The sequence below is a fragment of the Oncorhynchus masou genome, chromosome 1 (assembly GCF_036934945.1).
Source record: "Oncorhynchus masou masou isolate Uvic2021 chromosome 1, UVic_Omas_1.1, whole genome shotgun sequence".
Classification (NCBI taxonomy): domain Eukaryota; kingdom Metazoa; phylum Chordata; class Actinopteri; order Salmoniformes; family Salmonidae; genus Oncorhynchus; species Oncorhynchus masou.
Genome location: NC_088212.1, coordinates 47,948,807 through 47,975,147, shown reverse-complemented (window position 1 = coordinate 47,975,147; position 26,341 = coordinate 47,948,807). Strand labels below are relative to the sequence as shown.

The window sequence follows — 26,341 nt, the reverse complement described above, 5'->3', positions numbered from 1 at the left end:
ACGAGACTTGACTTCATAACCAAAATTATCCTCTTTACACTTTGTAGTCAATTCTGACAGTATAATAAATGTTTCTGACTGATATCAATGCCACATAGTCTGTTTTCGAAATGAGAAGTAGTTTTTTAGGGGCTGTTGCTCTTTAAATGGTCTATTCGTCACAGTGCCTTAATTTGAAAATATACTGCACATCCTAAAACATACTCACATATGCCGACCAGCATACTTCATTTAGCTTGTTCAAGTATCCATCCCCATCTCCAAAGACCGCCTCTCATCCGATTACTAAAGACGTGCTTCTCCAATGAGTGGCCAAGCCCTCGTTACACCTACAACAACCAGCCCTTTTGTATCATTGCCAGCTATTGCGCTCATATTTCCAGCTGTGAAAATAGCTGAAATATTTCGGACAAACCCCCATTGCTTAGATTTAACATTGCATTAGGTTTGTTAAACTTGAGCCCAGGATCAGTTTGGCCTTTTTAGACCACACAATAAATAACATTACTTGGACCCTAGCACTCCAACTCTGAGATGCTTGATATATACAACCCCTGATCTCTGATTTGATGTGCAGATAGGAAAGAGGGCCATTATGCACCAGTCCATCTCAAGAGGAGGAGACGTACTGTATGTCTGTTCTGTGGGAAGAAATAAAGAATGGATGTTTTGAAATATTGATTCTCAATCTCTCTTGCCTCCGCAGGCCACGGCAGTCAATTTGTTTTTGCAATGCATGCTGGGAATCACCCTGGGATGAGAAGGCGGAGGGTCTGAGTCACTGGAGCCTGGCGTTATAGAAAATAAATAACCATGAAAAATGTATCAAAATAATGTCATTTTTCATGTTTTATTCACTGAATTTCATATCAGAGATGTGTGCAGTAGACTCGTTTAGAGTTGTAGTTTATTTAATCGGTATACACAGCTTGGATTTGAGACCCCTGCAGCTGTACACATCTTTTCATCTTTAACTAATGAAATGGTGCACATTTGAACTTTTATAAGAGTTGATGGTGTGTGTGTGTGTGTTTGTGTGTGTGTGTGCCTGCAACTTTCCTGTCTGAGTGTGTTTGTGGGGGTTGAATCTTGGATGTCTTGAAGGCCTCTCTTTCTTCAAAATAAATGCCTGTTACTTTTTATAGCCCAGCTAATTTTGTAACAATGCCAAAATCCCATTTCTAACTGCTATTGAAATAACCATATGATCCCATTGAGCTCTTTGACTTTCCTTCAGGGTATATTGACGGTGATGTTTAGTTACAGCCAAATACATAGCCAAATACATAGGCTTATCTTAAAGGCTTGTTCAATTTAAACACACACACACACACATAGCCTTGAGAAAGGTTGAGTTTTCTTTTTTTTGGATTGCTTTGGTACTATTTTCACAAGTATGTGGGGGAATTTTCTAAACTCTTCGTACAAAACTCCAAACTGGTAACACTTGTAACGCAGCAATTTACAGTACTGTAGCATTCAAAACCTTTCATTGTGCATTCATTTTGTTTGTAGACATCTTTCACCACAAAACCATTGATCCAAAACCCAACATAGTGATGTCTTCTCAATTCAGATATGTTAACCACCAGTTCATCCAAAAGCAAAAAATATGAGAAATTTTTCAAAATTGCCCTTTGAATGTAATATGCTACAGTACTGTAAATTACAGTACATTAGTTTTCACATAGGCAATACACTTGCCCAACCCATTAAAATGTACTGAACAACTTTCACAATGTAGTCAAATGAAAGAAATTAAAGAAACATAATGTTTAGCAGGGACTAGTTTGCATCAAAGCCTGTCTTGAAAATGTGGATATAGGTTCTCATCGAATCTCTGTAGATATCATCATTGTTCATGCACCTGGAGAAAAAACCCTTTGGCATGGTGAATCCAAGCCAGACTTTCAGTAGATCTGGATTGATGTCGTTGCATGCCTCATCCATGGCCTGAAGGAGGGGGGTACGCTCATGGGGATGGCAATCATACATCTTCCATCTGTATTGTAATTATGTATTGCATTTTACAGTGTTGTATTGTACTTGTGGCTCAGTTCATAACACCATGGCACTAGCAACACAAGAGTTTTTGGTTCGATTCCCACTGGGGAATTGTATTGTATTGAGATTGTATTGCTGCACTATAGGAGCTAGAAACCCAAGCATTTCGCTGCACCTGCTGTAACATCCGCTCAGCTGTGTACGCGACCAATAAACTTGGATTTGATTTGCTACATACAGTACATCTCTGATCTTTTTTAATGCTTACTTGAAGTAAAATCAGAATAGTCATGATGATAGTACATTTTAGTATATTTCCTACTTTTATGTTTCTACTTTACAGACATACACTTTCATTATGTACTTCTCAAAACCTGTATTAGACAAACCAGTTTACATGTTAAATGTATAGCTACAGTAGCTTTACCCAACTTTTATGTGATCATCAATTAAGAGCAGTTGGATTAAGCGATAGTAAAAATGTATTTTAACTAAAGAGAAGAAAATAATATCAAAAGTAATGTGAGCATCTCATCGTGAAAGGCAATTACTTCATATAAGCATGTATTGCAAAGTGAAAGATGTATTTCTAGATGAAAGCCTGACTAAGTTATTAAGTGAAAAAATTAAGTTGTGTGTTGTACTTTGTCAATTGAAAATGTGCTTAGAGTTTTGAAACTGCCTTTTTGACTAGCTGTCTTGAGTGTTTCAATTTTGTGATAATTAAACAAAAAAATAAAATAATAATAATTAAACAAAACTTTAGTTTACTTGAGAATAGTCAAATATGGATGTGTGTTTGCCCATGGGCACCTCTGTAACTCCCTCAGACAGAACCAACCCAGCACTGTGACAAGTACAGAGTATAGATCCTTATACTGTGTCTCTGGAGGCTAGCACCATCTTATACTGTGTGAGAAAAGCTGAATGAAAAAGATGTAAGGCAGATTAACGCAGCCTTCACTTGCGGTTCTCACCAAAGTTGAAATAATTAGTAGAGAGCAGAGGGAATCATCATCTCTAACTCGCAGAGTAAAATAAATCCTCCGTCGTGCTGCATGGCTTCAGAAAAGGAGGAAACCAATTTTCTCCTGCTTCTGTTCGACTTTTGCGCATTCGTCATTCTTCACTGACTGAGATTCAGATTTTTTAATTTGAGCTTTCCTGGCTAATCCGTTAGCAAGAGGATTTAATCAACAAAGACAACCATGGAATTAACAGGCTTTTAATATATTTTTGAGTTAAAATAACACTTATCCCTAGCTTTGTTGCCTGTACCTGGAATCATGTCACTACATTTAAAATATGCTAATTTATTCTAGGCTTGTATGTTTTCTCTCTGCCTCACAGAATAGTGCTAGGCCTATGTAATTGATATAGAGTCTACAATCACAGATAATATGACCTCCAGACCAGAAATCAATGTTTATCTTCTCTGTGTATTGACTAGTGGCTATAAAGATGGCATAACCAGTATGCTAATGGTATTAAACACGGTCAATGCAGCGATCGTTGTGTTTTGGGCAGAATGTCCTTGACCTAATGTTTAATTGTCGTAGTATTCTTTGTGTTCCTAGGGAATGTAATTAGTTCAGTAATAGGTGTGTGTGTTCAGTAATTGATGCAGACTCTGTATGTTCTTGTGTGCGTGTAATTGTGTATGTGTGTGGGTGGAAAATTTACTTGATTGATATACAGTACAGTTTGCGTGTGTATCTGTGTGTTTGTATGTCTATGTGTGTAGGGAAGAACTACATATCTATGAGTGCATCATGGCTGAGTGATTGATTTTGGTGTGTGTGTGTGCGTGTGTGAGTGAGTGAGTGATTGATGTTGTGTGATTGAATGAGCGTGTGTGTGAGTGATTGATATTGCTGCATGTGTGTGTACTGTGTGTGTGTGTACTGTGTGTTCCAGATCCATACGAGCGGTCGATAAGTGGTGGATGCAGCCTCATCAGCATAGGCAGGTAGGAACCAGGGGACATTAGACAGCACATAGGTCAACCACACAAGATTGTCCATTAGGCCGAATTACCATCCATAACTGTGTGTTGACCATGATCCAAGCCATTGCCTCAACCACAAATACAACCACCATTAAGAGACGGAGTGAGATATAGGGGGAGAGGTGGTGTGAGATGTATGTGTGTGTGTTATCCTTACATAATACCCTGGGATTTTGTCTGTCTGTCCTCCCCTCATTCCCCACGACCCTCTACACACACACACAAATTATTGAGCACTTATCTGATTAGAGGAAGGATTCAATCAAGTTGTCGCCCTGTCAAAGTGGGCGCATCTGGACAGGTTGTTTACTGAGAGCTGAAAGATTCGGAAGGAAGGAGAGGCTTGTTCATCAACCACACTGTTCTATGTGTGTGTCCTTGCCTTTCTCTGCGACTGTGTTTCTCTGAGATGGTTTGTTATATGTGTGTGTGTGTGTGCGTGCATACAAGAGTGCAAGTGTGTGTGGGTGTGTGCAGGAGGCTGTAAGATAATGTCTCTGATGTTCATGGGAAGTGTGTGTTGTGGCATGTCCAGGCGGTTCAGAGTTCTGTGTCACTGTCATGTGTCAACTCTGATAGGCCCAACTGATGACTTGAATATAGCCAGAGCTCAGCGCCTCTAGGGCTGTGTGTGTGACATGTACTGTATATAGGTCTGCCTCTAGGACCACATAAATGCCTGGTCCTGCCTATATGTCTGTAGCCCTACAGTAAGTGTCTATAAATGACCAGGTCTGGTTTATAGGCCAGAAAACTGACCAGACCAGACCACATAATGAAACCATGGGGTCTATTGACTGATTGGCCTTGCCAGACCTATAGTTCATCCTGTATGGCTTAATGGTATGATGTCATACCCTTCATAGGCGAATGAGACAATGGCCATTGTACAAATACCCATACTAAATAGTAGACCGTTTGAGTATGCAAAAAAATGACGTTTAATAGAATGCAACATTTCGAAAATCAAGTATTATTTTAAATGCCCGGATGTCATACTCCAGGGTTCCCCAACTGGCAGCCCATTGGTTTTATTTGCGCTCCAGGCTTTCTGTTGGACTGTTGAAGTCGGAAGTTAACATACACCTTAGCATAATACATTTAAACTCAGTTTTTCACAATTCCTGACATTTAATCCTAGTAAAAATTCCTTGTCTTGGGTCAGTTAGGATCACCACTTTATTTTAAGAATGTGAAATGTCAGAATAATAGTAGAGAGGATGATTTACTTCAGCTTTTATTTCTTTCATCACATTCCCAGTGGGTCAGAAGTTTGCATACACTCAATTAGTATTTGGTAGCATTGCCATTAAATTGTTTAACTTGGGTCAAATGTTTTAGGTAGCCTTCCACAAGCTTCCCACAATAAGTTGGGTGAATTTTTGCCCATTCCTCCTGACAGAGCTGGTGTGACTGGGTCAGGTCTGTAGGCCTCCTTGCTGGTACACGCTTTTTCAGTTCTACCCACAAATTTCTATGGGATTGAGGTCAGGGCTTTGTGATGGCCACTCCAATACCTTGACTTTCTTGTCCTTAAGCCATTTTGCCACAACTTTGGAAGTATGCTTGGGGTCATTGTCCATTTGGAAGACCCATTTGCGACCAAGCTTTAACTTCCTGACTGATGTTTTGAGGTGTTGCTTCAATATATACACATAAACGATCCCTCCTCATGATGCCATCTATTTTGTGAAGAGCACCAATCCCTCCTACAGCAAAGCACCCCCACAACATGATGCTGCCACTCCCGTGCTTAACGATTGGGATGGTGTTCTTCGGCTTGCAAGCCTTCCCCTTTTTCCTCCAAACATAACAATGGTCATTATTGCCAAACAGTTCTATTTTTGTTTCATCAGACCAGACAACATTTTTCCAAAAAGTACAATCTTTGTCCCCATGTGCAGTTGCAAACCATAGTCTGGCTTATTTTTATGGTGGTTTTGGAGCAGCGGCTTCTTCCTTGCTGAGCTGTGTTTCAGGTTATGTTGATATAGGACTGTGGATATAGATACTTTTGTGCCTGTTTCCTCCAGCATCTTCACAAGGTCCTTTGCTGTTCTTCTGGGATTGATTTGCACTTTTCACACCAAAGTACGTTCCTTTCTAGGCGACAGAACTCCTCTCCTTCCTGAGCGGTATGACGGCTGCGTGGTCCCATGGTGTTTATACTTGCGTACTATTGTTTGTATAGATGAACGTGGTACCTTCAGGCATTTGGAAATTACTCCCAAGGATGAACCAGACTTGTGGAGGTCTTGGCTGATTTCTTTTGATTTTCCCATGATGTCAATCAAAGAGGCACTGAGTTTGAAGGTAGTCCTTGAAATACATCCACAGGTACACCTCCAATTGACTCAAATTATGTCAATTAGCCTATCAGCAGCTTCTTAAGCCATGGCATTATTTTCTGGAATTTTCCAAGCTGTTTAAAGGCACAGTCAACTTAGTGTGTGTAAACTTCTGACCCACTGGAATTGTGATACAGTGAATTGTTATCGTATAGAAATATAAGCAAGGTTTGAAATTATTAGTCAAACATATCTGTTTGGGATTCTTGTGGTCAATTTGCAGTCTACAAATTATTTGTAATTGGGTTCTGTCCCCCTAACCATCCGCTCAAGAAAATAATCTACCCATGACTGACTAGTTGATGATCCCTGTCATACTAATTTAGGCTTTGACAACAGCTGATCAATCAGATATGGAGATGCTCTAGCAAAATCAAGGAATTGCTGGAAACAACGCAATTGTGCATGACGCATTCTTCGTATGCAAATATTCAGGGTATGGTTTAAATGCCAGGATGTAATACTCATTTCAGAACTTCATCTAGTAGAATTTGATGCACACTTTTCCACAATGCATTGGAAGAGGTGGGCTGCGAGGGATAGGCCCTAGATCTATTCAAGTAGCCAAACAAAAAACTAGGCTACTTAATTGAGAAGGTGCCGAATCGCTTCTGCAGTGATGTTAAAATGTAGGCTAAGTAGATTTTGTTCTCCTTAAAATAGTCATGAGTATTGCATCATAGGCTACATGTGGTTGCGTTATTGATGTCATGTTAATCAGGCATTTTGATTTGAACATATGGAATGTTTTAGTTTTGTAGGCTAGGCTACCTATTTAATTATTACATTTATGGATCAAGCCTTACATGCTGACCACACCTCTCTCTTCGCAAAATAAATGTACACATACATGTTATTCAATGATTGCACCCACACTGTTTGTACGCATCAACGAGCGTCTGCCTCGCCAGGCGCTAAAATAGAACTTGGTTCTGTTTGTGACGCTTTGTCGCACTGCAAATCCTGCCTCTTCCATCTCCTCATTGGTTTTTAGGAGCATATACCCACGTGGGTGATTGAAAGATGAACTGAGGTCCACACTCCAGTCCAGTTGGTTGTGGTAATGTACCTTAAAGTTGGTTGCCAACCACCATATAAATTCTGAAGAAGAAGCCTGAGAACTAGAAACAAACTCGATTCATCCTTTTATCTGTGGATTAATTGTCGGAGTAGAGGACCTTGTGCATTTCAGGTAAAATAACAACCCAATGTTTATATCCCAGGACAAATTAGCTACCAACAGCAAGCTAGCTAGCTAAATTGCCATACATAAAATCAAACTTTATTTGTCACATGTGCCGTATACAACAAGTGTATACCTTACAGTGAAATGCTTACTTACAAGCCCTTAACCAACAGTGCAGTTCAATAAAGACTTAAGAAAATATTTACTAAATAAACTAAAGTAAAAAACAATTAAAGTAACCCAATAAAATAACAATAACGAGGCTATAGGGGGTACTGGTACCGAGTCAATGTACGAGGGTACAAGTTAGTCGAGGTAATTTGTACATGGAGATAGGAGTGAAGTGATTATGCATACGTAATAAACAGCGAGTAGCAGCATTGTACAAAGCGAATTGAAGAGGGGAGGGGTGTCAATGTAAATAGTCTGGTGGCCATTTGATGAATTGTTCAGCAGTCTTATGGCTTGGGGTAGCTGTTAAAGAGCATTTTGGTCCTAGACTTGAAACTCCGGTACCGCTTGCCGTGCGGTAGCGGAGAAAACAAGAGTGACTTGGGGCTTTCCTCTGACACCTCGTATATAGGTCCTGGATGGCAGGAAGCTTGGCTCCAGTGATGTACTGGGCCGTACGCACTTCTCTCTGTAGCGCCTTACGGTCAGATGCCGAGCAGTTGCCATACAGGCGGAGATGCAACCGGTCAGGATGCTCTCGATGGTGCAGCCAAATCTTTTCGGTCTCCTGAGGGGCAAAAGGGGTTGTCTTGCCATCTTAACGACTGTCTTGGTGTGTTTGGACCATGATAGTTCGTTGGTGATGTGGATACTAAGGAACTTAAAACTCTTGACCTGCTCCACTACAGCCCCGTCGATGTTAATGGGGGCCTGTTCGACCCGCCTTTTCCTGTAGTCCACGATCAGCTCCTTTGTCTTGCTCACATTGAGGGAGAGGTTGTTGTCCTTGCACCACATTGCCAGGTCTCTGACCTCCTCCCTATAGCCTGTCTCATCGTTGTCGGTGATCAGGCCTACCACTGTTGTGTCGTCAGAAAACTTAATGATGGTGTTGAAGTCATGTTTGGCCACACAGTCATGGGTGAACCTGGAGTACAGGATGGGACTAAGTACACATCTCTGAGGGGCCCCAGTGTTGAGGATCAGTGTGGCGGACGTGGAGGTGGCCCGTCAGGAAGACCAGGATCCAGTTGCAGAGGGAGGTGTTTAGTCCCAGGGTACTTAGCTTAGTGATGAGCTTCGTGGGCACTATGGTGTTGAACGCTGAGCTGTAGTCAATGTACAGCATTCTCACATAGGTGTTCTTTTTGTCCAGGTGGGAAAGGGCAGTGTGGAGTAGGATTGAGAATGTATCATCTGTAGATCTGTTGGGGTGGTTTGCGAATTGGAGTCTAGGGTATCTGAGAGGAAGCTTTTGATGTGAGCCATGACCAGCCTTTCAAAGCACTTCATGGCTAGTGACGTGAGTGCTACTGGGTGGTAATCATTTAGGCAGGTTACCTTCGATTTCTTGGGCACAGGGACTATGGTGGTCTGCTTGAAACATGTAGGTATTACAGACTCGGTCAGGGAGAGGTTGAAAATGTCAGTGAAGACACTTACCAGTTGGTCCGTCTGGCTTTGTGAATGTTGACCTGTTTAAAGGTCTTGCTCCCATCGGCTATCGAGAGCGTTATCACACAGTCGTCCAGAACAGCAGGTGCTATCATGCATGCTTCAGTGTTGCCTCGAAGCGTGCATGAAAGGCATTTAGCTCGCCTGGTAGACTCGTGTCATCTGGGTTTCCCTTTATAACTAACAAAATATAACAGTTTTTTTTGTTTCACTTTTTTTTTAAATAGGATAGATGGGCTATAGGGGCTACATTATATGTTGAATGTGATATTCTGCCTATAACTCCATTCCTATTTTATTCCGAGATTCGAGAAATTAATTGAATTGGAAATGAGCTATTATCAGGCTGGTTAATGCGATGCATGTCTGCTGAATTTGGAAATCCACCTGCACTCGGCCCGCCCCAACCTACTCAGCCAATCAGGAGCCACTACTGTACGTGCTAAATAGAATGCGACAATGAGTACATAGTATGCAGTTTAAGTTTGTAGTACACAGGTATGGGTATTCGGCCATTGCTTTGGGTTTGGGCATCTCACCCCACTCTCTCTTTTTAGCTCCTATCATACTTCTGTTTCTCTCTGTCCATCCATCCATCCTTCTCTCCCTCTCTTCCTCCCACGTCTCTCTCTTCCTCCATCCCTCTCTCTCTTCCTACATCCCCCTCTCTCTTCCTACAGACTCTTATTAGTTCTGTATAGTTATCCTGGTTCAGTCTGGCTCAGCTCAGCTTGGCTCTGTGACTTTATTTACGGGGCAGTTTGACCACTGGAGGAAAGCCAATGTGTGTGTGTATTATTGCCTCATCCTGACAGCTCCCACCTCACATATATAACTCTCCAAGGGAGGGAGAGGAGAGAGGGAGATCGGCGGAAAACAAGAGGGATGGAAGGAGAGAGCAGTAGATTGGTAGAGAGAGAGGGGGGATGGAAGGCACTATAACTCAGTCCTCCTGCCTCTCTATGTCCTGCAGTCATCCTGTCATCCCCCTGTAGTTATCATGATTTATCTCTCTCACCCTGCACGTGCACGCATGCACACACATTTACACACACACATTCACGCATGCACATACACACGCACGCAGTGAGGCACATGCACACAAATAATTAGTGTGATCGATAGACCAAAGCATCCACGTGGTAAAGAGGAGAAAACATACCACCAGTATACTCTACTATGGTTTTCAAGGAGTTGTATACCGTGACTCTGCTATCCTCTCTTCTGTTTTCTACCAAAACTCAAGGTCAACACACACATACTGCACACATACAAGCAAGCACCCTCTCACACACACACGTCAGCAACCTGACCTACACTAGGCATTTGACTCTGTGTGTGTCCATGAGAACTGCCTAAGGCTAATTCTGAAGGCTAATTCAGCTGCTCCACAGCCTTATTACAGCCCACTGAGCCTACCAGTAATGTTCTGCTTTAGCTTTAATGATTTACTTGAATAACCTCCTCTCTTCTATCTCCATCCCTCAATATTGTCTTTAAGCAATCAGAGGGTCTGCAAGCTCTCTCTACCTTCCTCCCCCTCCCTTTCTCTCTCTCTCTCTCTCTCTCTCTCTCTCTCTCTCTCTCTCTCTCTCTCTCTCTCTCTCTCACTTTATCTTTCTCTATCTCCCTCTTTTCCTCACTCTGTGTCTTACTCTATCCCTCATATCTCTCTCCCCATCTCTCTTTATCTCTCTCCATCTCCCTCCCTCCCTTTCTCAATCACTTCATATTTCCCATTCTCTCTCTCTCTCTCCGCGACATAGATGGACTCTCTAGGATTTCAGAATCCTTTTTCCCCGTGGGCCGCATTCGGTCTTCAACGAGGTTTGGGGGGCCTTGTTGTTATATTTTATAACACATATATATGTGTTATATTTCCTCGCTGTCAAAATTAGAAAGAAATGGTCCTCTATTGTTTTTGGAATTTCCGATGCTCCCTTGCTAGCTTGCTAGCTTTTATTTAGCTGATTATTAGTGAGCTGGACACGGTCAAGAAACTGTATGAATGTAGGTCCATTGTCATTTCTACACAGTTTCAATTTGGTTTTAGTAACACGAAGAATGACCTGCGGGCCACCCCTACTACTAGGCTGAATGATTAATTATTGACAATGAATCAGTGTGTGTGAGGTAGAGACTGAGAGGGAAGGAGTAAAACAGACAGAAAGAATGAGATAGGGAACGAAAGAGAGAGAGACATGGCTCTGGTGAAAGGCTTGTAACTAGTGTGTGTATTTTTTATTTACAGTAAATACTTATTTTCTATGTATTTTAGTATTTTCAAATAATGTGGCCTGGATCAGCTACTTCTATCTGAAGTATTTTAAAGTATTTTAAAATAATTTCCTATAAATGCATGGCAGTATTTAAATATTTGTGTAAATACTGTGTATTTGAGTATATTCAAATAGATGCCAATTCCTGTATTCAAGTATTTTTTTTATGCCAGTACTTTCTAAGTGTACAGCCGTGGCCAAAAGTTTTGATAATGCCGCAAATATTAATTTTCACAAAGTTTGCTGCTTCAGAATCTTTAGATATTTTTGACAGATGTTACTATGGAATACTGAAGTATAATTACAAGCATTTCATACGTGTCAAAGGCTTTTATTGACAATTACATGAAGTTGATGCACATCCTGACAGATGACAGCCCATTCTTGCATAATCAATGTGAGTTTGTCAGAATTTGTGGGGTTTTGTTTGTCCACCCCCCTCTTGAGGATTTACCATCACTTTTGCGTTATGGAAAGGTGCTCCATCATGCTGGAAAAGGCATTGTTCGTCACTTAACTGTTCCCGGATGGTTGGGATAAGTTGATCTCGGAGGATGTGTTGGCACCATTCTTTATTCATAGGCTTTGTTCTTAGGCAAAATTGTGAGTGAGCCCACTCCCTTGGCTGAGAAGCAAACCCACACATGAATGGTCTCAGGATAGGATGCTTTACTGTTGGCATGACACAGGACTGATGGTAGCGTTCACCTTGTCTTCTCGGGACAAGCTGTTTTTTCCGGATTCCCAAAACAATCGGAAAGGGGATTCATCAGAGAAAATGACTTTACCCCAGTCCCCAGCATTCCAATCCCTGTACCTTTTGCAGAATATCAGTCTGTCCCTGCTGTCCTTCTTGACACTAGGCCATCCTCCAAAAGTCTTCACCTCACTGTGCGTGCAGATGCACTCAAACCTGCCTGCTGCCATTCCTGAGCAAGCTCTGTACTGGTGGTGTCCCGATCCCGCAGCTGAATCAGCTTTAGGAGACGGTCCTGGCACTTGCTGGACTTTCTTGGGCGCCCTGAAGCCGCCTTCACAACAATTGAACCTCTCTCCTTGAAGTTCTTGATGATCCGATAAATGGTTGATTTAGGTGCAATCTTACTGGCAGCAACATCCTTGCCTGTGAAGCCCTTTTAGTGCAAAGCAATGATGATGACACGTGTTTCCTTGCAGGTAACCATGGTTGACAGAAGAAGAACAATGATTCTAAGCATCACCCTCCTTTTGAAGCTTCCAGTCTGTTATTCAAACTCAATCAGCATGACAGAGTGATCTCCAGCCTTGTCCTCGTCAACACTCACACCTGTGTTAACCTCTCTAGGGTAGGTCCCACCAGGCCAACATCCGGTGAATCTGCAGAGCGCTAACATTCTAAATACACCATTTGTTATAGTAAACATTCTTGTAAATACATGTATCTTACATCCTTTAAAAGATGAACGTCTTATTAATCCAGCCACTGTGTCAGATTTCAAAAAGGCTTTTACTGCAAAAGCAAACCATGTGATTTTCTGAGGACAACTCCCCGCACACACAAGTATTTCTAGTGTTTTCCAACCAAGCATTAGCGTCACGAAAGTCAGAAATAACAATAAAATAAATGGCTTACCTTTGAAGATCTTAACTACACAGTGAATGTTTGTTTTGTTTGATAACATTCATTTTTAAAGCCTAACATGAAACATTTGTAAACCGCTTGCTTCATGATTTCCGTCTCATTCAACTTTGGACGAAGCGTTCGTGGTAATTACACACACTAAACAAACGTTTATCCAGACATGGTTCGCCATTCGCCATTGCAAATCCTACTTGACGGAGCCACGAGTGTTACGCATAGCAGTACATAGTCAATAGCATTTTCAGCAAGTTTATATATTTAAATTATGGCAAATAAATCAGGAAAAGCTAAAACAAAGTCTAGGTATATAGATTTAACCCAAATTATATAGGAAATTGATAGAGAAAACGAGATCGAGTTGCTTCAGCAACTTCTGACCCCTCTATCTCTGTCCCTTCTGCTCCAACCAGTGGTGTTCACCTGCCGAGATTCATCTCTGCAGGCATGAATGTGCCTCAGGGAAAATGGCACAGTAGGGAGACATTGTTGTGCCCTTTGTCACAGGAAATGCCCCATCACCTGCACCACCTGTTCAGTAAGCCTCTGTTTCACAGCAGAAAGAGACTGCTATGGGCCATAGCACCAGTAGCACAATATTGTGTAGAGGACTGAGGGTCTTCGCAATATTGTAAATAGAAAATGTGTAAATAGTTATCCTTGTTATTTGTTTATGTTTAATTATTATTATTTATTTATTTTTAAATATTTTTTATATTTTTTAATTTTTTTGGGGGGGGGGTGTTAGAATAGCATTTATGTATTTTGTATATAGTTCTTTCCTTCAAAATGTATCACTGTACCAATTCGGCCACTTGGGTACATTTGGGTACAATTGTGTGGGACACCTGGGTGACTTCATGCTCAATGTCATGTAGCTCGCTCATTTATGAAGTTATCTGTCTAAAACTTTGCTCAGCTATTGTTGACATCTTATGTTCTTCATTCCCAGCATCCTATCTGTATGTTTGGCTGTTCTTGGTCATTTGAAAGATGATGCAGCAACAATAAAAAACAGAAAACTTATGTTTATTTCCTTGTATTTTCTTCTACCAGATCTATTGTGTTATATTCTCCTACATTCAATCCACACTTCCACAAAACAAATTGCAGAGTGTTTCCTTTCAAATGATACCAAGAAAATGCATATCCTTGCTTCTGGGCCTGAGCTACAGGCAGTTAGATTAGGGTATGTTTTTAGGCGGAAATTGAGAAGAAGGGGGGGGGGTACCCCAAAAAAGTTAACGAGAGAATCACTGACATGATGTCAGCTGGTCCATTTGTGGCAGGTCTGAAATACAGTGGAAATGTTTTGTGGGGGATTCAGTTCATTTGCATGGCAAAGAGGGACTTTGCAATTAATTGCAATTCATCTGATCACTCTTCATAACATTCTGGAGTGAGGCAGCAGACTTTGTGAAACTTAATATTTGTGTCATTCTCAAAGCTTTTGGCCACGACTGTATTTCCAAATATATTCCAATATTCAACTACTTGTTTTCAAATAAAACATATTCAAATACTTACTTTCAAATGACTTTGAAAGTAATTTAAATACCCTAAATAGTATTTGAACCCAGGTCTGGCGCATGTGTTTGTGTGTATGTGTGTGTGTTCAGTACTTCCCTACGTGTGTCAGTGATTAACTCCAAATGGCTCTTTTATCACAGGAATTAATGCTGCGTGACTCAACTGGAATTATGGGTAAATCTTTGTTGACGGAACGCTGTCAACATGAATTTATCCCACAATTAGTTAGACAAGTCGTTAGGATGAGGGGTAATTGATTGGCTGATAGATAAAACCTTAATGAGAATGAGAAAAGAGAGGAGGAATGATCAGGAGAGAGGAGGAGAACTTGTCTGAGCTTTTAAGACTGCGACTGTAAACCGTCATGACAATATTGAGGCTTTGTTGCGTTCAGAGATGAAATGGAGTAATTTCAAGTGTTCCATGTAACCAATGATTTATTCAATGACGCCTGTTTAAAATATGTGTGATAACTCTAAATGTGGCTGTACTTGTGCATTTTAGTACTTGTGTAAATACTGTGTAATTGAGTATTTTCAACTGCCTCGTTTGGATTATTGGATTAATTGCAGTATCATTACAGTGCCTTTTGTACATACAGGTATTTACAGCCCAGTGCATTCAAAACGTGATTTTCCTGTGTTTTATATATATTTCCACACTATGAGGTTTGAATAATACTGTTAATACTGCCTGAAATTTGAGCCTGTTTTGGTTGGATGGAGTTTTGGCCTGCCCGGTGATGTAAGTAAATAGACCAATACCTGCTAGTTTTCAGGTTACATATCCCTCCCATTAGGCTCATCCAATTAGGGCCCTCACTCAGACCACTTCAGACAGTCCTAGCAAAAATTATTGCTTGAGAAATTACTCTTCGCTAAGAAGGTATTTTACTTGATTTTTGACCATTTTAATTGAAAACCATCACAGTAAGGTAATTCATTGTTTCCCAGAAATAATTGAATATTGTGATAAAAATGGCTGTTTGGACCTTTTAATAGCTAACTCTAAAACCATGTAATACTGTTCAAACTTTAGAATCAGACTTTCCAATATAGCAATTCCAATGTATTGAAGCTGTTCAGCCCCACCCTTAGCAATACATTGTAGAGACTAGAGCTGAATAGTGTGTTTTTCTCCTGCAATATGAGAGAGAGAGAAGGAAGGAGAGAGAGACAGACACAGAGAAACAGAAAGAGAAGCATAGCAAAAAATGGTGTGAGAGAGAAGAGGTACTGTAGTGTGGTGTGATCTTTCCATGACCACTATCTCCACACTGCCTCAGTCCAGAGCTGCAGGGGATTTCAGCACTTGGCGGCAGGAATGTGTGCGTGTGAGCAAGTGTTTTGGTTCACGGTAAGCGTTGGTGTGTGTGTGTGTTTCTGTTCATGACAAGGGTGGTTGTGTGTGTTGGTGTGTATGTCCTTGACAGAGACCAGTTTCCAGTGATTCTCCCGCAGAGAGTGAGAGATGTGTAGACAGACAGACAGGCTGGAGGTCACAGTGACAGTGGGAATCCTAGCCACAGATCACCACTCCCTGTCATTCCAGCTGGGTCACACCTCACTTCCGAACTGTCCAACCACATCACGATCAAAGGCAGGAGAAGAGAGAGGGGTCAAGGTTCATAATGTAGCATTTTCAGGCATTTTAACTGTCATATTTCACTACTGTATGTTCTGATAAGATCTGTAAATTGATGTTCTGACACTTTTTTGGAGGGTGTGAGGAGAGAGGGGAGGAGTGAGGTGAAAGTGGGTGAGGAAGGTGGTGAGAGAGGAGAGTTGTGAGAAGAGGGGGTGAGGAGAGAAGAAGGGATGAGGGGGTGAGGAGGATGGGTTCCATACAGTACAGTATAGGAAGAACAGTATAGAGAAGAAAGGGGTGATGAGAACTGAAGGGTTTCCATTATAGTACAGTATAGAGATACTTCAGACCCAGTGATGATCATGAAACATTCATGCAGTATGATCAGCATCCTCCTTCACAGCAGTATACCAGAGCCCTCTAGCATACCAGAGTCCTGCTGTGTTGCCCTGCCTTTGCTTCTGGCATTTATATTTGACATCAGAGGGCACGAGTGTAGGCACAGTACATGGATTAATCTATCTTCGCTCGAGTAACGGCGGTTACATACAGGTAACTGCCAAAATAAAGGAAACACTTAAGTAAATGAGGGATATAAGGTATATTGAAAGCAGGTGCTTCCACACAGGTGTAGTTCCTGAGTTATTTAAGTAATTAACATCCCATCATGCTTAGGGTGATGTATGAAAATGCTGGGCAGGACATTATTTTGGCCATTATTTTGGCGACCATGGTTCTGCCCCCATATAATGACAATACCCCCATCCATAGGGCACTAGTGGTCACTGAATGGTTGGATGAGCATGAAAACGATGTAAACCATTTGCCATGGCCGTCTCATTCACCTGATCTCAACCCAATCGAACACTTATGGGAGATTCTGGAGCGACGCCTGAGACAGGGCTTTCCACCATAGCCATCAACAAAACACCAAATTACCTGTGGAAGTATGGTGTCGCATCCCTCTAATAGGGTTCCAGACACTTGTATAATCTATGCCTAGGTGCATTAAAGCTTTTCTGGCTTGTGGTGGCCCAACGCCACATTAAGACACTTGATGTTGGTGTTTTCTTTATTTTGACAGCTATCTGTAGGTGCTCCTTTGCTAGTTGTTCACACTGTATATGGATACAAGTCTGCATCAGGGACTGATGTGTGTTCAATCAATCACAACAACTATATGTGTGCATGTGCCTCCCTGTGTGTGTATTCATCTAAAAGCAACCTCCTAGATTTACAGAAGATCTTTAACATTCTGTAGTAAGTCAATTGATAGCAGTAAGTCTTACTACTTCAGCAGTTTCTCTCTCTCTCTTTCTCTCTCACTCTCCCTCTCTCTTTATCCCTCCCTCGCCCTCTGGACTGTCACAGTGTTGTGGTTTCATTCCACCGCAGCCTCTCCTGATGTAGCTACCTTCATTTGGATATACAGCTGTTATGTTTCTCTCTTTTTTTTGTGGACTGCCTCTATCTATATTTTTTCCTCCCTCTTGCTGTTGTGGGTAAGGACTGCCAGGTCCCGAGGGAGAGGGTGTGTCTGTGTTTGTATGTCTATGTGCGTGTGTTTGAACATGCGTGCGTGCATGCATACACTTGTGTGTGTGTGTCTGTGTACGTGTGAATGTCAGCCTGCATGCCTGTGCTTGTATGCCTTGTGTGTGTGCCCGCAACACTTGTGTGTGTGCCCGCCACACTTGTGTGTGTGCAAATGTGAGGTGGTTGCTAAGCAGGAACAGAGAGGAGAGGAAATGTAGTTTCCTTGTTGCTGCAGTCTGAACACCTCACCTAGTTGTTGTCAAGGGAGACTATCACCATGGTTACCACAGATGTGCGCTCTGGCTGTGTGCGTGTGTAGTTTTAGATCCTTTCTTTGCTAATGAGATGGGGTGTTAGCCCTAGACTGACTGATTCCCATGCTTCATTGTGAATGAGAGAAAATCCTTCTCATCTACTCATTATGATTCAACAGAGCCTCTATTCTCATTCTCTGGTGGTCTTCTGCAACCAAATACTAATTGTTGGCAGTTATTAAATGAATATTCCTTTTTGATTGATTGACTATAGTAAAGAGTTGGAAAGTGTTTGTGGAATGAAAACATAGGGCTATGATCATTCTATTGAATGCAGTCCAGTGATGATGTCTGATTTAAAAGCTTACATTAAAGAAAGCTTTGACCAATCTGGGTAATGATATGATTAAAACAGAGGCCCTACATTCCTTTCAATGTTTTACTGAATGTGTGATGTTAGTGGTGGTAGTCATACATCGTTTGGAGTTGATATTTCTCCTCAGAATCATTGCCTGTTACACTTTGATTTCTACTATGTCAGTTTTCCTCTGAGACTGTGTGTGTGTGTGTGTGTGTGTGTGTGTGTGTGTGCGTGTGTGTGTGTGTGTGTGTGTGTGTGTGTGTGTGTGTGTGTGTGTGTGTGTGTGTGTGTGTGTGTGTGTGTGTGTGCGTGCGTGCGTGCGTGCGTGCGTGCGTGCGTGCGTGCGTGCGTGCGTGCGTGCGTGCGTGTGATTGTGGCATTCTCTCTCTTCCAGAGCTGAAGACGTTAGAGCTTACTTTCTCTCTTTGCCTGCTGTGGCTCTTGACAGCACAAAGTGGGTCAATGTCACACACACACACGGTGTCTGTACCTGTTTTGTAACCAGCTATAGAACCGGAAGAGAAGAGAGAAGAGGCTAGACCTCCAGGTGGTCTTTATGACAGGAAGAGTCTGGATCTGGGGAATGTTCTGTGTGGGTGGCTGTGTGTGTTGGGCCTGGGGAGTGCTCCTTGCTATGAGGGGTGAGGGGAGAAGGAAGGAGCCTCAACAGGTTGCTAAACAAGAAGTTCTGAGGTCTATGATCTAGAGTTATCACTGTGGTCCAGCTGTCTCATACTTTATGGCATTAAAGACTCAATACTGTGATTGATGAAGGTTTCACTAATGTAAAACTGTTTTTTTTACTAATAAATAGTTCTTATAGAACTTCCGTCCTCTACGAGTGACTTAATTCCTTTTGTTGACTATGTTTTAGTTTGTAGTAGCATTGTAACTCTCCTCTCTTTCTTTTCTCTCAGAAGCTCTTCCACGGAGCTGCGTTTCTCCCAGACAGCAGGCGATGCATTCCGCCTAGACTCTCCCCCTCGTTCCCCAACCAAACCGAGGCAGCCATGAACCCCGAAGAGGTGGAGCATGGCCAGGAGCTGATTGAACACGCAGAAGCCGACCTGCCCCCTCCTCAACGCCGTCGCCACGACAACCACATTGCCACCAACAACGGTCGACCCCGGCAGCCTAGCAACCACAGTAGTGAAAACAACAACCACCCTGCTCCCCGCTACAGGAGATATAATGAGGCTCCTGGCGCAGGTGGCAGCAGGGTCAGAGGGGCCCCACAACGCAGGTCAACAGAGGAGCCAGAGGCGGAACTTCACCTGGGGGCCCAGTCCCCTCCCCAACCCCAGCAGCAGGCCCAGGGTCAGTCACAGCCCATCTTGCGTCCTGCAGTGACACGTTACCGCAGACAGGGTGACAGCGAGGCCAGGCTCAGAGCACAGCAGCAGAGACACATACAGAGACAGCAGAGAGAGGCTGAGAGGGTACACCAACAACAACAACAACCTCTGCCAGCCCCACAGCCTGTTCACTCTCTACCCCCAGAACGAGAAGAGCCAGAGGAGGATGAGGAGGAGAGAGGGAGGTATAGAGAGAGGGAGACAGAGGGGGATAACTCTGCGTTAGGCCGTTCGGCCAGCACGGAGAGTGCTTTCCACACACACACAGACCGGGCGGAGGGCGACTGCGTCATGGCCCTAGATCTTGAGGCAGAGGACGAGGGCGGTACTTACGAGGTGATGCTTTGCCCAGAGGCGGAGGGATACACAGAGAGCGCTGAGTCAGAGCAGCACCATCCCCACCATCAGCCCAACCTGAACCTCAACTACCCCCCTCAGCCCCCTCCCTTACCCCGGGAACCCCTACCAGACGTTGGGAGACCCCACAGTCAGGAGGAGGCAGAGGAAACCCTGAACCCTGGTGGTGGTTACTCTAACTACGTTTACACCCAACCTCTCAACCTCCATGGGGGAGGTGCCAGGGTGCCGGGGGACGGGACAGCAGCGTCGAGGAAGGGATGGAACCTAAAGACGAGGCATATTCTGGAGCCTACCACTACTCCCTGACAGAACATGTGTATGAGGAGATCAGCGACGCCCCCTCTGCTGCTGCTGCTGAGGGGGCGACTCCTATAAATGCCAACGAGAACCTCCAGCAGAGAAAGGCGGCGTTCCGTCTGTTTGAGGGGGGGGACGGGGGCGGGGACTACTGGCAGCAGGAGGCAGTGGGGTCGAGGCTGCACCACTACGACGAGCGCTCGGACGGCGAGTCAGACAGCCCTGAGAAGGAGGCAGAGTTTGCTCCGTACCCGCGGGCAGACAGCTGTGACCAGGACGGTGAAGAGGACATCAACATGATCGTAACGGAAGTCAGAGAGAGTTCCAGCTCTCAGAGTCTGGAAAGAGCTGCTGCTGGGTTGGGGGAGGGAGGAGACAAAGAAGACATGATGAAAGGAGGAGAGGAAGAGGGAGACTCTTACAACTCCCAATCCGACGCCCCCACAGACTCCAAACATCCCAAGGGAGAGATGGAAAGAGAGGGGGATGAGAGAGAAGGAGAGGGCGTTCCAGCCCCAGCAGACAGTCCCTCTGAGGACGCGTCTGGGGTTCGTAACAGTCGTGAGAAAAGAGACGCCATCACCCTGGCCATAAAGGACATCAAAGAGGCCATAGAGGAGGTGAAGACCAGGACGGTGAGGTCACCCTACACCCCTGATGAGCCTAAAGAACCCATCTGGGTGATGAGACAGGACCTGAGTCCCACCGCTGAGTGTTGTGACCTGCAACCCTCACTAGGGGGCGACGTGAGTACTTGTTTGATACAGACTAACACTAGTGGGTGTGTGTTGGTTTAGTCACCTCACCTGTGTGTGTGAGTGCATGTGCGCGCGTGCGTAAATGTGTGTGCATGTGTGTGGTCACCTGACACACTGTAATGAAGCTGGTTGCTTAATAATGATGTAATTCTTATATAAAGATACAGTAGATAGCATCTTGAGTTACAACCTCAGACTGGTCAGGACAGGAAATAAGAAGGGTCTCTTAATAGTCTGAAGTGGCTTCCTTTCCTTTCCTTGTCTTCTTTCTCTATCTTTATTTATATGAAACGACAAGATAGGTGAGAGCAATATGGAGGATGCTCACTATGAAATTAGCTCGTCTCTCCAGTTCTTTCAAATCAGTACAATAGAAGGAGAGGAAAAAAATAGAAAAAAGAGGAATCAACTTTAGACTATTGAGATACAGCTTAGGAAAAGGTTTAGTAGTATTTTGAATGTATTGGATCATGGTCCAGAAAGGCAACAGCAGAAGAGCTGAATAACGCATATCCTTCTGGTTTCAAGACCACAAGATTCGACTCCCCCTTCTTCCTCTCCCCCTCATTTATCTTTCTCTTTCCCTCTTTTCTGTCTCACCATCCCCTTCTCACTTCATATCTCTATAACACGTCATCTCCCCTTTTCTCTTCCCTCTCCCCCTCTCCCCCTCTCCCCCTCCTCCTCTCATTATCCCTCTTTCCCTCAGAGGGGTTGTTTGTCACATACTGGTTTTGCTTTCTGAGTGGTGGCTTTGAGGACAAATGATCCTCCTTCCCTCACCGTTTGACTGCTGCAGTAGCTATAGCGTGGGTAGGTTGGTTGAATCGTTTGACCAGCGGTCTCATCTCATCATTATTCCTCCTAGCTCTGTGGTTGCACGCCACCTTTCCTCTCTTAGCTTCTCCACTACACAGTCAGCCTTGCAAATGGAGCTGTCTTGGCCTGCCAGACCTCGACAGCCTGACACTGATAAGAGGGGGGAGGGGGTAGAGTGTAGGTTAAGAGAGGAAGAAAGAAAAGGGGAGGATGGAGAAGCGAGCATGAGAGAGAGAGAGGGAAGAGTCGGAGAGGATTGCTGAATTCCGGAGTGCGAATTATACCGTGACATTCAGCGGTCACTATTTTTTTCACGGGACCTTCTCTATGTTTTCAGAATGTTTTTTATGGGCCAAATAGTAAAGACGTGTCTTCTTTTTCACACTGTATATGGATACAGATGTGGGCATGTTCATTTAATTTGGAATAAGCTTTTATTTAAAAATGTACCATTGTAGCAGTACAAATTGCATTTTAAACAAATAGGAGAATAGTTCAATTAGCATTATTTAGAGACCCCCCCCCTCACCCCACTAAAGTTAGACTTTGTTGCATTTAGGGAGACTCCTGTCTCATTCAGGCAGACGGCATGCTGATGTCAAACAAATCAAATCAAATTTGATTTGTCACATGCGCCTTGCCGTGAAATTCTTACTTTACAAGCTCTTAAACAACAATGCAGCTCAAGAAATAGAGTTAAGAAAATATTTACTAAATAAACTAAAGTAATCAAAAAATACATATATATAAAAAAAATCATCAAGTAACACAAGAAAAGTACATAACAATAACCCAACCCCTGTTACAGCGGTTCCGGTACCGAGTCAATGTGCAGGTTAGTTGAGGTCATTTGTAAAGTGAGTATGCATACATGAGTAGCAGAGGGTCAATGTAAATAGTCCGGGTGGCCATTTGATTCATTGTTCAGCAGGGGTAGAAATCTTATGGCTGCAGGGGCACTATTGAGTAGCTTGGATGAAAGGTGCCCAGAGGTGCACAGAGTAAACAGCCTGCTCCTCAGTCTCAGTTGCTAATATATGCATATTATTATTAGTATTGGATAGAAAATACTCTGAAGTTTCTGAAACTGTTTGAATGATGTCTGTGAGTATAACAGAACTCATATGGCAGGCAAAAACCTGAGAAGAAATCCAAACAGGAAGGGAAAAATCTGAGGTTGGCATATTTTCAAACCATTCCCTATTGAAATCCCATTGCGATATGAATGAAGAGGGCTTCCACTAGATGTCAACCGTCTATAGACATTTGAATGAGGCTTCTACTGTGTTGTGGGACTGAATAAGAGGAGAATGAATCAGACTACTGGCAGAGAGCCAGTTCCAGGTCACGTGCACACCGCATGATATCTTCTAGCATTCCGTTCCTCCTCAAGACACAAAGGAATTCTCCGGTTGGAACATCCTAATGATTGATTCTGTACTTCGTTTGAAATGTTTCTTCGACCTGTAATATAACTTTTTGATAGGTGTACCAAACAAAAGTAGCTAATTGGACATAAATAACGGACATTATCGAAAAAATCTAGCATGTCATTTATGGTTTATGTTGACTCCAACATGGTGGCTAATTTGACTATTGTTCTGAGCGCTGTCTCAGATTATTGCATTGTTTGCTTTTCCCGTAAATGTAAAAAAAAATCTGACACAGCGGTTGCATTAAGGAGAGGTATATCTATAATTCCATGTGTATAATTTGTATTATCATCTACATTTATGATGAGTATTTCTGTTGAATCGATGTGGCTGTGAAAAATCACTGGATGTTTTTGGAACTGGTGAATGTAACGCACCAATGTAAGCTTTTTTTATATAAATATGAACTTTATCAAACAAAACATACATGTATTGTGTAACATGAAGTCCTATGAGTGTCATCTGATGAAGATCATCAAAGGATAGTGATTCATTTTATCTCTATTTGTGCTTTTTGTGACTCCTCTCTTTGGCTGGAAAAATGGCTGTTTTTATTGTGGTTTGGTGGTGACCTAACATAATCGTTTGTGGTGCATTCGCTGAAAAACATATTTGAAATCGGACACTGTGGTGGGATTAACAACAAGACTACCTTTAAAACGGTATAAGGTACATGTATGTTTGAGGAATTTTAATTATGAGATTTATGTTGTTTTGAATTTGGCGCCCTGCACTTTCACTGGCTGTTGTCATATCATCCCATTAGCGGGATTGAAGCCCAAAGAGGAGCATTTTGGTCCTAGACTTGGCGCTCCGCTTCCTCTGACACCGCCTAGTATATAGGTCCTGTATGTCAGGAAAGGGGGAATACCTAGTCAGTTGTATAACTGAATGCCTTCAACTGAAATGTGTCTTCCATATTTAACCCAGCCCTTCTGAATCAGGGAGGTCCGGGGGTCTGCCTTAATCGACATCCATGTCTTTGCTACCCGGGGAACAGTGGGTTAACTGCCTTGCTCAGGGGCAGAGTGACAGATTTTTAACTTGTCAGCTCGGGGATTCAATCCAGCAACCTTTCGGTTATTGGCCCAACACTCTAACCACTAGGCTACCTGCCACCCCTGGGCCATACGCACTACCCTCTGTAGTGCCTTACGGTCAGATGCTGAGCAGTTGCCATAACAGGTGGTGATGCAACCGGTCAGGATGCTCTCGATGGTGCAGCTGTATAACCTTTTGAGGATCTGAGGACCCATACCAAATCTTTTCATTCTCCTGGGGGGAAAAAGGTGTTGTCGTGCCCTCTTCACAACTGTCTTGGTGTGTTTGGACCATGATAGTTTGTTGGTGATGTTGACACCAAGGAAATTGAAACTCTCGACCCTTCTCCACTTCAGCCCCGTCGATGTTAAAGGGGGCATATCCAGCCTTCTTTTCCTATAGTCCACGATCAGCTCCTTTGTCTTATTCACATTGAGGGAGAGGTTGTTGTCCTTGCATCACACTGCCAGCTGTCTGACCTCCTCGGCAGGGTAGCCTAGTGGTTAGAGCGTTGGACTAGTAACCGGAAGGTTGTGAGTTCAAACCCCCGAGCTGACAAGGTACAAATCTGTCCTTCTGCACCTGAACAGGCAGTTAACCCACTGTTCCCAGGCCGTCATTGAAAAAAAGAATGTGTTCTTAACTGACTTGCCTGGTTAAATAAAGGTAAAATAAAAATATAGGCTGTCTCATCGTTGTCAGTGATTAGGCCTACCACTGTTGTGTCGTCAGCACACTTAATGATGGTGTTGGAGTTGTGCTTGGCCACGCAGTCGTGGGTGAACATGGAGTATAGGAGGGGACTGCCTTCATGCACGGTCGGGGACAGGGGCTGGTAATGGTGGGTTGAGGTGGTGGGGAGAGGGGGGTGAGAGAGAGAGACTCCACTCTGTATTCACCAATTACACTGAATGAACTATAGGACACAATACAAACCCTCCAAAAAAGCCTGTTGGGTTGATGGTATCCTAAATGAAATTATAAAATATACAGACCACAAATTCCAATTGGCTATACGTAAACTCTTTAACATCATCCTCACATCCGTACGACAGACCACGTATTCACCCTGCACACCCTAATTACCTAACAAACAAATGCTTCTCATGCTTTGTTGATTTAGAACAAGCTTTTGATTCAATTGCAGCACCTAGATCTTCTGCACAGATTCTGCCAGACCTGGGCCATGACAGTAAATCTCAGTAAGACATAAATAATGGTGTTCCAAAAAAGGTCCAGTTGCCAGAACCATGAATACAAATTCCATCTCGACACCGTTGCCCCAGAGCACACAAAAAATATACATACCACGGTCTAAACATCAGCGCCACAGGTAAGACAAGGCAAGAAGGGCCTTCTATGCCATCAAAAGGAACATAACATTTGATATACCAATTAGGATCTGGCTAAAAATACTTGACGTCTGGGGTCCGCTTACCAACCAAGAATTCACTAAATGGGACCAACACCAAATTGAGACTCTGCATGCAGAATTCTGCAAAAATATCCTCTGTGTACAACGTAAAACACCAAATAATGCATGCACAGCAGAATTAGGCCGATACCCGCTAATTATCAAAATCCAGAAAAGAGCCGTTAAATTCTACAACCACCTAAAAGGAAGCGATTCCCAAACCTTCCATAACAAAGCCATCACCTACAGAGAAATTAACCTGGAGTAGAGGTCCTTAAGCAAGCTGGCCCTGGGGCTCTGTTCACAACAAACAGACCCCATAGAGCTCCGAGACAGCAACACAATTAGACCCACTTGACACATTGGAAAGAATTTACAAAACATCTGAGCAAACTAAAATGCTATTTGGCCCTAAACAGAGAGTACACAATGGCAGAATATTTGACCACTGTGACTGACCCAAAATTAAGGAAATCAAGTGACTTACAGCTGTAATCGCAGCAAAAGGTGGCGCTACAAAGTATTAA

At 43.1% G+C, this 26,341-nt stretch overlaps 1 protein-coding gene across 1 annotated transcript in view; it reads left to right on the top strand.

Moving 5' to 3' along the window:
- The window catches only part of LOC135545656 (amyloid-beta A4 precursor protein-binding family A member 1-like), a 109,865-nt gene that overhangs the window by 52,691 nt on the left and 30,833 nt on the right, over positions 1–26,341 (top strand). The window contains 2 exon segments of the mRNA XM_064973427.1: positions 19,255–20,283; positions 20,286–21,095. Of these exon segments, the coding sequence (XP_064829499.1) occupies positions 19,348–20,283; positions 20,286–21,095 (1,746 nt within the window). The 5' untranslated portion in view covers positions 19,255–19,347.